Below are 14151 nucleotides of genomic sequence, written 5' to 3'. Positions count from 1 at the left end.
ATATTTATGGTCAAAACCTTCAAGAGAGGTGATCTGAATCGAAATTTTCAATATTTTATATATACCCTAAGATTTAAAAAATGAAACGGTCTAACTTTGGTTCTTTAATGGTCTCAAATAAGATAACCGGTTCAAGAGTCATATTTTAGTGTTAAGCCAAACTTTTTTTTCCAAATTATTTAAGTGTATTGAAGAGCCCACTATCCAAAGGATAAGCTAAGCTTTAGACCTGTCATGGACCACAGTGTTCAAATCTTGGTTCTGGACACGTGGCAAAAGCAAAGGATATGGAGGTATTTATTTGATTGACCTGTTAATTTTTTTATGAGAAATATAAGTAGTTAGCTTAAATGATTTAGCTTGTGAATTGCAATTTAAAATTATTTGAAAGAGGCCATTTTCATTTTGGAATAGAGATATCGTAAAAGAGAGGACAATCTTCCTTTGGTCTGGCGTTTGCTTCAGTTGACTTGTGTCAGGATATTAAAATGATAAAATGTAATCTTTATAAAGAAAAAAACAAGAAGAATATAGATTTTTTTTTTCTTTTTCTTTTTGTTAAGTAATGGAAAATTATAGATTGCTAACGCATGACACATGACTAAGGGAACTCTCACACTGAAAAGTACATATTTGAAATTTGAAATTTAAAGCTATCAACATTGTCTCATTCTTGACAATTTTTGTATGCAATTTCAGCTCTTTTATAGAAATCTAGTCATGAACAACTATTTCAATTACAAAAGAATGACCCGTTTACTCAATTAGTAAACAACAAAGCTTTCTCTCTTCATGGTGTTCCAATCAGTGTTCTAAATCCTTCAACATTCAAGTTTTTTCCACATACAACTGTTTATCTTTCACAAAATAAAATTACCACATCACCCTAATATAAGATGGAAATTGCCCAGATGTTTACGAGGTTTTGTATGAATTATGTTCATTTAAATATTAAACTCCCATTCTCACGAGTAGGCACGGGTGGGGAGCAAAGAGTATGATCTTTTGGCCCCACCAACACCCTCTTCCGGAGAAAAATGCTGAAGTTTCTCTACAGATTGTGTTCATTCCTTTTATCTTTTTTAGGGTAATTGAACTTTTATTGATAAAAGTAGGAAGAACCCAAGGCTGCAAACTTGTACAAGTCCTCAAGCCAAGGAAAGAATTTGGCCAAATCATCCTTCCCGTAACAGCTGAGATCTTCCAATCCAGCAGATCAACTACACAATTATCACTTACAGGATTAAAAGAAAAAAATACACTTAGTAAAGTAAGACTGCAATTTTCTAATATTAAAGACTAGGACCTTGCTTCGGTCCTCCGCATTTAATGCGCAAAACCGTCATGCGGCACATCTTGGTCAAGATTTCAATCCGACGGTCCAAAATTTTTGCTTGACTGTCATGCACAATTGAAGCAATTTCGCAAATACTACTTCATTAACATTTGATGGAGCTGTCTTTTTGCAGGAGAGAATGTTTATCAGGTCCAATCTCCACTCAGATGAATTCAATGTTCTTCTGATAAGACAAGCAAAAGTCCACAGCTTGTACTCATTCAAGGACCACAATTCTTGAATTTGAATCCAGATGGAACTAACAAGATTTTAAGAACTCAGTGTTATGGAACCAAAAATTTTTAGGTTAAGGGTTATGTTGACAATGGTATTGACAAAAGAAGATGCTTCTCTCTTTTCTGTTTCTCCACCAGATAACATGTTTCACTTGCATTCTTTTGTTTCTCTTTAAGACTGTGTGAGACAAAGCCAGCCAAAAGCAGATGCTTAGGCACCTAAAGTGGTCATCCTATAAGATTTTAACTTTAAAGGCGTGAATACAAGGGAAGGGATCTAAAGAAACAAATCATGAGTGTTACCTGGAAATTGAAGAGAAGAGAGACAGAGAGATCATATATTCAAAGACATTAACAACTAGTGCTTTCATCAATTCAAACACAACCCGTATCACTAGGAATCAGGAAAAAACAAAGTAGGAATATAAAAAAAGATTAGAGAAACATTTAGTGCTTTAGTCAATACAGTAAACAATTAATGTTTCTGGAGGTTCACCAGAAATAAAAAATGTTTCTTGAGATTGGAACCTTCTCTGCTAATTAAAATATGCCAGCGATGCTTGCAGCCCATTCTCACATGATTCTGATTCCACTCAGGGAGTCATGGCTTACACTGAAGCACTCTAATTTTTAATCCTTAGATGACTACAACTTTCTGAACCAGATTCCATTTAGTAGTGGAAAGAAAAGAGCATCTAAAGCATATTCAGTGTGGAAGAAAAAGAATCCAAGTTCAGTTTGATATAGAGGAAAGGAATCACATTAAGAAGGCAGTAAGATCATTTCATAAGGAAGCCAGAAAGAAACCCAAATAAAATTAGAGAAACAAAAAAAAAAGGACAAAAGAAACTCTTGGTTACCTGTTCTTATCATAATAGCCTGTGCAATAGAACATGCTTGTCCTATCAATCTACAGGCTTTTCCCACTATATAAATAATAAGAAGGTTCATAGAAACCAGCTTCCTTTGCCCAAATATACAAATGCCATCTAAATTACTTGAGAGGTCATTAAGGTATCAGTTCTTGAAATTAATTATTTACATCATAATAAGCATATAACCTTAGAGAAACGACCAGTGACCTGGTTCTCTAGTACTTCACTGATAAATATGGGGATTATGCAAAGGAACACCACCAGTTTGGTCCTACCGCCCTCGACCACTGCACGAAAGTATTGTTTCCTCCAACTGCAGAGTCCAGAAAAATAAGAATGTTAGAAAAAGCAAAGGTCAATCTAATTTAAATAACTACTTGACTAAAACTTTAGACAGCCCCCACTGAAATTGTTCTTGAAAAAGTTAAGATGTCAAAGGATCAAGGAAGTTCCTTGATAAACCAATTCCTAACACAATAATACCAGTATTTTGGATCTGTAACTCATCTCACAGGCAACAAAGTAGCAGAAAGCTTCACCTTTGGACCATATAAAAAATGAAGTCATGGATTTAAAACTCAAAATCCTTCCCAGTTGGCTTACGAACAAGCCAATTTTCCTATGCCTATGATGGGCCACAACCATGTTCAATTTTGTGGATGATGAGAAAAACTCAAGACAGATTTGGTTCTCTACAGGCATGGATGGTTCAAATTCTGTCCTAAAAATAACAATAATTAAAATACATGTCAAGTTACCATGTCCTTTCAATGATTTGGTGCCATCATAAGATATGGAATTGAATTACTGGTTTAGCAAAACATGACCAGAGAAAATGAACTCAAATGGTTAGGCTAGAAGCCACAAGACTTTGTGGCTGAATTGAAGTAATGACTTTGGGCCATGGGACTCATGCAGTTAAATGTAAAACAAAAAACTAATCACAATCCAAAATAAAAAGGGCAGAGTTTGGTATAAAAAGTAATGAATACTAATTTAATCTAATTTTCTTCAGTTTTATTAGTGAAGTACCATTTGAATAGAATCTCAAACTCTGCCTAAAGTTTTTCCCATTAGATCTTTCTGATTTATAAAACCTTCTCCTCGCATCAAAGATCACCTACTATATATCTATTCATTGTCAGTGCTGAAAAGTTTCTGATAAATAGATAAACCAGAAAGAAATAAAAAGCACCATAGAGTTATGCACTGAGCTACATTCAGATAAATAACTTAAGGCAAGCTCAGAATTTACAGCAAAGCAGTTGAGCAAAGGACCAAAATGGCTGAGAGAAATGCAAGCTTCTTAACAGGTCCTACCTGGGCAACCTCTAGTCCTAAATCTTAATCCATTTAAATGATCATCAATTCATTATCATGTATTTCCCATGCTTGACATCCCCAAAAAGTATTAGTTGTCTCACCGACTCAATATTAGCATCAATGCCCAATGTGGACATGTTGAAATGGTTTGGCTGGATGGATCACATCCTTGCTACTGTAACCACTGTACGTAACTAGACATATGATTCATTGGTTATCTGTCCAAAATCAAGTCCTATTCTTTTGGTAATTTATATTTTCTCTTTAAAGAACTTTGCCAAAAGTAGATAAAAAGTGTTATCAATCAAACAAGAGCAAAGGTGGAGAACAGGGGGTAGGAAAAAGAGGAAACTTTCAGATTGTTCATATTTTCACTAAAATTAGAAGTCCAGAAAAGCTAAAGAATGCAAATTATTGTATTACCTGAATTATAGTCTGGAATTTGCCTCGCAAACGCTGGTATTCATTATTGATCTTATTGAGAGCTCGGATACACCTGAAAGTATAACCCATAAAAGAAAGATATTAGTGGGAGAATCCCCTGATGTTCTGTCATCATGACAAAGAAAATATAGAAGAATCTTGACCACCACTGCAAGGGAGTTTCCTCACATGGGCTCATATGCATCATGGGGCCTCCATCATTGGGTCCAGGCAAGTTAACCCAGGATGCCATGTTATTTATGCCCCAAAAGAAATAGGCATAAGCATGCAAAGAGACCACATTATTTATGATCAGGCAGTTTCTAGTATCAGGTTAAATTTTAAAATAGAATAAAGGACATTTTTAGTTTAATTTTTTGAATAACAAAACATCCCACTCAAGCTAATTTGTTGGCTTGTGCTGTTAGGCACATTTAGAGGGTCACCATTTAAGTCCTAGAGAGACTAATAGATAAGGAAGACATGTTAGCATAAGTGTGCTATTTGAGCTGGCTCAGTTGCTTAACACTTTGAGTCACAATCTGCTGGAAGCCACAATTGAGATAGTTTTCTTGAGGTGGAAGTGTCATCCTGTTATAAGGGAGCATCATAGTCTTTCCTCCAATAGTTCAGAACAATTTTCAGCAACCCGGCGAGCGAACAATGTCACCACCTGGGACAACCGAAGATGCGTTTGAGGGGCATACACCCTTTATTTCTGCCGTATCGTTCTCGGGTAGGTGAAACAAGCTATTGGAGTTCTGTCTCCAACATTGGCTTACGAGGGCAATGCGCGCTGATCTCGCCCCTGTATTCTTGATGACCCTTTCTACTGCGCGGGGGCCCTGGCCCTTCTCCCGTTTTGTGTATAACTGCCTGTCCCTGCTCGCCTCCTTTTGCCTACTCCGAAGTTGCTTTCTGTGGCCCCCTGCTTTTGGAATATCTAACCCACTTATAGGTGAAAAACTCCATAGAGTATTAGAGAAAAGAACATTCAAAACTGAGTAAATAGGAACTTCTTACCCCTCTGTATAATTGGCATCAGAAGCCTGGCGAAAGTCAGTGCAGGCTTCCTTGATGAGCTGAGCCCCGATACTGTATCACCAAATATAGAACACAAAGAAAAATAGAGTTTATAATAATGATAATGATAGGATACGTAAGACCAACTTTCTCTTGTTCAGATTGAACTAAAAAATTCAAACCCAGAATGAATCAATCAGATGTTTTCAGGCATCTAATTAGTAGACTGCTTTAATTTGATTAAAAATATGGCAAAAGGTTCACAATGCTACTTGGGAGTGCTCTTCTGTACTATTTGTACCAAGTATTAAATAAATAAGAATTTGCCAACTTTTTAAGTTGAAAACCAGAAATTGACATGTCAATAATTTCCACTGAATCATCAATGGCTTTAGAGAAAAAAGGCACCAAAACACTGAACGCCAGAGGGTTCTTAGAATGTGACTAGCAAATTACAGTGACAGATAATCAGCATCTTCAACTTTCTCTTTCCTTCCTACAATATTCATGTGGCATACATACCAAAGTGCCTGTTATCATTTTTTCATCTGAACATTAAAGAGAGATCAATGAACATATTCTGAAAAAAAAATTAATAGTCAAACCCTCTGTAAGTCAGATGCAGGACACACTAAAGAAAGACTCATACAGCTTTTAAGAATTCCTCATACATTTTATTATTTATTTTGACTTGAAAAAGATACCATCCAAGCTCACTTGCAAATATTACCTTGAGCTGCTCCCTTTGAGCTGGTGTACATATGAGTCCATCGCTTGGAAATCAACCACCCGTGCATTCCTTCCAATGGATTAATCACAAACAAAACTTAATTAATAAAACCAGTTAGTTAGAGTCAAACACTACTAAAAGATGTAAGCAGGGAAAGTACAAAGATCTATGCAGTTCCACAATGATCTTTCCAGCATCCTGGAGGAACAACTTGATCACTTCAGTTACAAAGGAAGGATTGGTTTCATCCTGCAATGCTTGAAGTTGAGCAAATTGAAGGTCCAATATTCCCTGCATTACACAACATGACAAGCATCACCAACAAATGAAGCCCAAAAAAAATGAGAACAACCTCAAAAATCAAAGAACACATATAATAAATTTCAACACTTGCATCATAGAAGCTTAAGCAACAGCCCACTTAGAATTGAACCCCCAATTAAATAAAAATAATAATTTGCTAAAAAGAAAACATGCAATGCCCGTGATTGCTAAAGAAGGAACTCGAGAAAACAAAAGGGGTGGAAGACACAGAGTAACAAACCCATTACCCTGAAGAAAAAAACTTCAAATCTGTAAACAATAGAACTACAGAATGCCAGAGAAAAATGAAGAATATGGGTAGATATTTTCTAGGATAAGCTCCAGACAGACCGAAATTGGTTACCTCATCATACATGGACTGCACGAAACTCTTGAGCACTTGCCTGCAACGCTCAGCCATTTTCTGAAACACTCCAAACAAAGCTGAAAAGAAAATGAAAGAGCAAAAGAGCGATGCCTGAAGGAGAAGATGAACAAAAATGCAGTGGGAATTGGTTGATTTATAGTCGCAAATTTGAGGACAACTACAGAAGACAAATTTATTTCTTTTTAAGGAAAAATTCGTTTTTGTTTTCCGAGTATTTAAGAACTACCAAAAGTTTTGATTCTCGAAAGATTTTGGGGTTTTCGACACCATCATCTCCTCACCTCACCACCACTCCCTCTCTCCCTCTCCCCCTTTTTTTTTCAAATGATGGTTATTAAATCGATCTTTTTGGTCGGGCCAATTTAGCAATAATCCGGTTCAACCGGCATGCCATCATACTGTTTGCAGTGAGCTTGACACTTTTGACTTTGACCCGGTTGGTCCAGCTGAGTCATCAGGTTCGTTGGATTTTGAAAATGATTGGTTGTGAGTTATTCTGAGGCCCCCACTATTCACATTTAATAACGAGAATGCCACTAATGGCACCTTAAACAGTTTCTAATTTTGTCATTTGGAAAGGACTAATTCCTCATAATGTAGATTGTAGAGGGTCAAGACTGTCAATTCACCATAGAGTGTATCTGTATAAATAAGAAGTTAAACATTAATATAATGGAGGTCAAACCTTAAAAAGCTTCAAGGATAAGAAATTAAATTAAACAAATGATTTTTAAGCATCTAATCTGATTACTACTTTTATGGGTTGAAAACTTTTTTAGGATTCTTTGAAACATTTTTAATATAATAATGCATGAACTTGATATCAATATCAATATAGATCTTGTCAACGAGAACAACTAACAATTGTCTAGATATATGGAATAATATGTCACCATATTAGATTTGTTTTGACTTGAGTTAATTGTATTTGTAAGTAGTTTTTCAAACAAAAAAAATAAAAAATTTGTCATGATGTTTAGGCAATCCAAGGCAATAGAGGAGATCTAACATAAGACGACAACTAAAGAACATCCAAGATGTTTTTGACATGTATTGATTGTCATTTATCAACGTTAATAACATTTATATGTCGTAAATATATTGCCTTAAGAATGGAACTATTTATGGAATTTCAGTTATGCAAAACTTTATTTGTGTTCAGTGTGCATGCATGCATGTCTGTAATTTGTTTACGATCTAATCCATGCTATAATTTTCTATTTTTGAATTTGCCACCAATAGATGAGGTGTGTAGTACCCCATTTACACTGGGATCATGTTATATTATTCAAATCATTAACGCGAAAGGGCCCCCACAATGCCATTTTGGGTTGAGTACGGATTATCTCCTTCGACGGCCTTACAACCACAAATTATGTGGGGCCACAAGTAAAAAAAATAAAAACCCATCACCTTAATCCTGTGAGCTCCTTATATTTTGTGGTCAACAGTCATCGGAGAGCGCAGAGTGCTTCTTGTCTGGGGAGATGATCCGGACTCTTGTGGGTTCCTCCTATAGAAGGGGAATAGGCCGAGGAAAGTGTGTGAGAAGGAATCAACATACAATACAGTTTAAGTTCATTAGAAACATATCTTGATCGTGTACTTGTGGTTTAATTTAGTCCTTAAAAGACCTAAGGCTTTTTCAGCAAGATTTTAAATGCGAATAGAAGAAATGAAAGCCAACAAACAATAGAAGATGCCTCTCACCTCACCATCACCATGTACTTGTAAAACTTTACTGAAACTCGAATACTATCGATCATATATTCTTGTTGTGAATTGTTATAGAATGAATTCCTACATTACCAACCACAGCTTGAAAGGGTGATTTGGATTTTTGTTTGGTACTTTGATTGAAAGGAGAAAGACTTATGAAAAGCATTTGATGCAGCCATTGGGAAGTCGAAAGGTGGAAAAGATATGTCAAGATGGGGCAGTGTAGAGTGTAGGTGAGACCGTGAGACCTTATTTGATGTTGTCTGCTACCGTATCTCTAACTTTTATGTTTGATATGATCACTGTCTCCATGAGAGCCATCCTTTGGTCAAGAAAGCAATAATATGAACCATGAACTTTGAAAACTTTGCTTCTGGGTGATCTCGTCTACTGTTTTCAATTTATCAAATGACTACAAAACTTCAAAGTCTAACTCATCAATCCTGGAGTTACAGGCTTTATGAAAAATCTTTCACGATAAGGAATGGGGTTATCGCAAGACAACAAATAAGATTCTTGGAGTACGTTATCTCATTATTCTCCTGTATGTAAATGTGTAAAAATTGTTTTCTAAGTAAGAAGCATGCATGGAACTATAACGACCAAACCAATGCAAGCAATCATGGAAACGAAGCTTTTTTTTGTCTTTAATGGGGGTGGAAGCGATCATTTTATCAGGTGATATGGTTTTGTGTGTTCTTTTTTCTTCCTGAAAATCGTCATTTGCAAGTGATGAAATAATTAAAAGTATGAGAGGCATGTGAAACAGGATAATAGTAAGAAAAGTAAACAAATTAAAAAGTGAGGACAAATAAAAAACATGTGTTCCATGATAAGGGGTGATTATATGATAAAGTTTCTATTTCATTTATTGTTTTAAGTGAATTTTTTTTTCTCTGCATTTTTATTGTTTTTTAATATTATTTTTAGATGTTCGAAATCATGTACAGTTATACAAGAATTTTTTTTTCAAGTTGAGTTCATCCGGGCCAGCTAGTGCGCACCTTTATTACATCCTCAAGAAGGAAACGCTATCTACAAGAATCGAACCTACAATTTCTCCATTAAGAGGATTTTTACCATTTTACTGATTTGAATTGACCCAAAAATAATATCATAACAAAAACAAAAAAATAAAACAAGTAAGTATAGATTTTTAAGATTTTAAAATAGAAAATTATGTTTTAATGTTAAAGTGACAAAAATATCTCTTCGTCTTTTTAAGGATGCTTATTTAAAAAAAAAATTACTAATTTTGTAAAGTGAGCTTAAAACCGTACTAAAATGTAAATTTATTTCAAAATTAGAAAGCAAAAAAAACAAATAATAAATTTGATTAAATATATATGTTTTGGGCTGTTTTTGCTCTAAATGTTGGAAGAAGAAAAAAAGTGAAAATACACAAACAACAAATAGAAACATTGTTATGCAGCCCCTGGCCTACCATCCTAAACTGGTAGAATTCTTCTAGACACCTTTATAGAGAAATTTTGTTTGATTGAAGACAATGAGATGAAAGAATTTTATTTTATTTAATGTCGAAGAAGAAAACTATATACGAAGCCCACATATTCGTGTTAGCTAGCTCTCACCCGAATTCGGACCATCACCCCCATCACCTCGTTAGGGGAACACTATGTGCTCTCCGACGGCTTTACTATCACAAATCCGGTGGAACCCACGGGTAAAAAATAATAAAATTAAAAAAAAAAAATTTCCCATCACCCAACCCCTGAGTTCCCTGTATTTAGGGTGGTAAAGCCGTCTGTGCTCCCTCGATGGGTAGCTGATCCGGACTCCTCTCACCCTACCTCTCAAAGGTCCCACCACCAAGGATCAGTTTTGGAATGTGGGCTTGTGTAACCACGTGGTTTAATGGGCTGGGCTTTTTGTTGCGGGTGGAAGCATTTTTTTTTGTTCAAAATGGATTGTGGCATCACAGGTGAGGGCAAGACCGTCACATAAAACACTTCAGTCCATTGGATTGAAATCTCAATCGAGATTGAAGGTCGGACCAAAATCTTGCTTGCGCATGACTGAAGCAATTTCGGTCTATTTTTATTAATTCCTTAATTTTTTTCAATTTTTATATTAATTACTTTTTTTTTCATTTTTTTTCTCTTCCCACATGTAAAAATATCACTATATTGTCCCCCATATTAAAAACAATTTTTAAAAGGTAAAATAATGGTATAAATGTCATTTATAATTAAAAATTAACTCTTCAATCCCTATTTATTCTCCTCCCTCTTCTCTTTCATATTTTTTTCTTATTTATTATTTTTTCTTTCTATAAATTTGGGTTAAAGAGAATTTTTGAAAAAAAATCTTATTAGGTATTCAAAATGTCATTCTTATTTAACTCTTCAATCGCTATTTACTCTCTCTTCTCTCCTTTTTTTTCCTATTTATTCCTTTCTTTTTTCTTCTTCTTCCTATTTATTATCTTCTCTTTTTATAAGTGTGGGTTAAGGAAAAACTAGAAAAAAAAAAATCCTCTCCACAATTAGGTGTTCTTTCTCAATTCATTTATCGTTCATATTTTTCTAATTTTTTATTTGATCTTATATTATCTGTTTCTTTATTTATTCTTCAATTTTTATTATTTAATTTTATATTATGAATATAATGTCTAGTAAGGTAAAAACTACCATTGGTTTGCATTTCTTAATTAAAATAAAACAAAAAAAAACTTAAAAACATCTCTTGCTAAATAAAATTTTGGTTTGCGTATAACTTCCTAGGGTTGAATTATGTGTGTGTTTTTTTTATATTGTTGTTTTAATTTTTATATTTTGTTTCTAAAATATATTATTGTTAATAATTTACCATTTTTTTCAAATATGTGGCTTATTATTTAATATAATAACATAATTCAAAGGTGGGAGCTCCAATAGATTTTATAAGGATCTTACACAATATATATAGTGAAAAAATATTAGTGTTCATCTAACGGAAAGGTTCTCAACTTTGACTTTCATTCTTCGACCTTGATTAAATCAAGTCCGGATCCTCACCCTGTCGGGGAGCAGTCTGTGCTCCCCGACAGCTTTCCAACCACACAAATTTTCACCTGTGTGCTCCAAGTGTTTGTGTGGTTGGAAAGCCGGGGAGCAGTCTGTGCTCCCCCGACGGAATGATGATCCGGACTCAGTTAAATCCTGGGTCCGCCCTGCGGACGGAGTTAACCGACAACCTCCTACGACGGTGAAAACTGTGGTTACAAATATCTACGAGACATCCAAACAAAGAAATCGATGTCAGAATTGCACCGACTATAGTTCCGTCGGATCACACAGATCAGATTTTCACGTTGCATCAGCCATCATGTCACCACCCAAGACCTTTGCTTGGTCATGTGGGCCCTATGTCAGCTCAGTGATCTAAATATCTGGTTTCACTTGGAACTCTTCCATCTTCCCTGCAATTCCGACAATGATATTTATGGAATTTATATTATTTTTTTCAACGATATTTTTAACAAACAGAATCAAATATGGTCTCTTAGATTGGTATTTACGAATCTACAAGCTTCGGATCTCGCGCAGATGTCAATGCATGCGGAAGGTCTGCATGGGCAACACGTGGTGATGGGTTCTTTCATGTCGTCCACGCGCGAAACAGCCTTAACCAGTGGGAAAGAGCAGGATGGCCAGACGAAGACCAACTGCTTGAGTATTTGCTCCAAAGAACACCAACAACAAGGGAATCAAAAGCCAGCACGAGTGAAGCGAAGCCGCTCTCTCTGATATTTTCTCTTTCTCTTTCCCTTCCGCGCCCACCTTTGAGTTTGAAGGCCATGACGCTGGCGCTGACTGGTAAGGGCTGTGTGTGCGTCATGTGTGCGAATGTGTGTCTATGCGTGTTGCGCGTAAGCCATGCAAAAGCCTACTCACTTCTCAAACTCTACTACCAGGAACACGTGGCTAAACCTTCCACCTTCCACCTGGCTTTCCCCTTCTTTCACCCCTTCGTCCCTCCACGAATTCTCCACTATAAATACTGATTAACGTAAACCCAACCCTTTCACAGCTTCACTCGTTTGTTATAACCTGCAAATGTAGCGATGATGACGACGAGCAAAGTCCAAGAAAGGTTCTCAGAGTTCTACGAGCAATGGCTGAAACAATACGAAGCCCATCTCAAAGAACTCCTCTCCGTGTCAAGAGAGCCCTCTCATGCCCATCTCCACCAAGCCCTCATCTCCAAAGTGGTGGCTCACTACAAACAATACTACACTGTCAAGTGGGCTGACGCCAAAGAAGACGTTCTGGGTTTCTTCTGTCCCACCTGGTTCACCCCTCTCGAGAAAGCTTACCATTGGATAACCGGTTGGAAGCCCTCCACGGTTTTTCGTCTCATAAACTCACTTCGCCAGTCTCCCATTCCTGGCCCGAGTCTGTTCGATATGACCGAGGAACAACTCAACAAGATCAATCAGCTTGGTGTTCGTATCAGAATAGAGGAAGACAGGGTTGATAGAGAAATGGAGAGACAGCAAGTGAGTATTGCCGACAAGCCAATCGTTGAACTATCTCGTCTTGCAACTCAGGTCAAGAACGGTGAGGTAGTGGGCGAGTTGGAAAAGTATGTTGACGCGAGTTTGAGCTCGTTGCTGGCTGGCTTGGAACATGTCATGAAAATGGCCGACTGTGTTCGCTTGAAGGCCTTGAAAGGTGTATTGGAAGTTCTCAATCCTTTACAATCTGTGGATTTCATGGCGTCTATTGCGATGTTACAAATCCAGCTTAGAAGGATTGGACTGATAAGAGACCAGGAGAAGATCATGAAGAACCACAAGGATTAACTATGACTTCGGCATGCATGCATGTATAGGTTAGTGTTGAGTATAGGAGAGGTACGTTAGATTGTAGCTAGCCATGTTCAACCCTAACTCTGTACTTCGTCTCATATTTTGATAGAGCTTTTGATGTTTACTCTTTATTGCTTGAAGAAGATTACACGATAGACGAAGACCTCTGCTTTTTGAAGAAAATTTTAAGGGAAAGGGCCAATGAGGCTTCACCGGCACAAGATCGGATGTCGTTAGAAACAAATTTTTGATTATTTCAAATTCTTCAAACATTTTCTATAAGAAAGGTTAGGTTTTGAATCCGAGCATCTCTAAGCCAGAGGTTACCACATTGTTTGGAATTGAACATTTAAATTTGAAGGTCGTCTGTACTAGGCGAAATCAAAGGGTCCCACATAGACAAAAGACTTAATTATAATTCAAGCAAGTTATCATGAGCAATTAAATTCAAAATAGGAGTTTGTAAGTTGTGACAATATGACGATATTTTTACCCAAAAAAAAAAACAATATGACGATATGAAACACTTTTGGGCATTTCTATATATAGGAAAACATGTAAAGGGATACAGGTTGATTTGCATTTTTTTTTTAGTGCCTGGACCTTGATTGAAACATTTCAAAATCTAAGAATTGAACCTGTAGTGTAGGTAGAACAAACAAAAAACGACTATAAAAAGAGAGAGATTTAGTATCCGTTTGGTAAGTTTTTTATTTTAAGAGACTAGTTCTTATGTCAAATCATTTTTAATGTTTCTGTACTAAAAGACCGTTCTTTGATTGGAAATGAGCGTTTGATAAATCCATTTTAAAAATATTTTCATAACACAATTAGAACAAGTTAGTGTTTGATAAACTCGTTCTAGGATTTCAATGGAGATCAGTTTTATAACTTCCGTTTCTGTAGGGTGACGACTCTTCGACTTCATTCTGGGTTTTGGTTGAGAGCAATTAAACAGGGAAGAAGATGATGGTTTGGTTTG

At 36.1% G+C, this 14151-nt stretch overlaps 1 protein-coding gene and 1 pseudogene across 1 annotated transcript; one reads left to right on the top strand and one right to left on the bottom strand.

Annotated features, from left to right (window-relative positions):
• Nucleotides 1-2331: 2331 nt before the first annotated feature.
• LOC149026227 (histidine-containing phosphotransfer protein 1-like) lies at nt 2332-6933 on the bottom strand. Its single transcript, XM_089143272.1, has 6 exons — nt 6614-6933; nt 6107-6237; nt 5947-6015; nt 5217-5288; nt 4194-4266; nt 2332-2760 (listed from the first exon to the last, which is right to left on the bottom strand). Exons 1-6 carry the CDS (start codon nt 6668-6670, stop codon nt 2719-2721), a joined length of 444 nt encoding a protein of 147 aa, XP_088999398.1. The 5' UTR covers nt 6671-6933; the 3' UTR covers nt 2332-2718.
• Nucleotides 6934-12425: 5492 nt separating this feature from the next.
• LOC149026226 (protein DOG1-like 4 pseudogene) lies at nt 12426-13363 on the top strand (annotated as a pseudogene).
• The last annotated feature ends 788 nt before the right edge of the window (nt 13364-14151 follow it).

This window comes from Hakea prostrata, chromosome 2, assembly GCF_041222555.1.
Source record: "Hakea prostrata isolate BN-2017 chromosome 2, UWA_Hpros_2, whole genome shotgun sequence".
In the NCBI taxonomy this organism is placed as follows: Eukaryota; Viridiplantae; Streptophyta; class Magnoliopsida; order Proteales; family Proteaceae; genus Hakea; species Hakea prostrata.
The sequence above is the reverse complement of the archived record's forward strand: the minus strand, read 5'-3'. Positions and strand labels throughout refer to the sequence as shown.

Bases quoted from the DNA above. Each gene is read 5' to 3' on its own strand.
- LOC149026227 (XM_089143272.1), bottom strand. From the start codon at position 6,670: ATGGCTGAGCGTTGCAGGCAAGTGCTCAAGAGTTTCGTGCAGTCCATG. The intron at 6,016-6,106 runs GTACTTTCCCTG...ATCCATTGGAAG, and splicing joins GTGGAACTGCATAGATCTTT to GAATGCACGGGTGGTTGATT. The intron at 2,761-4,193 runs GTAATACAATAA...TGGACTCTGCAG, and splicing joins AATTCCAGACTATAATTCAG to TTGGAGGAAACAATACTTTC.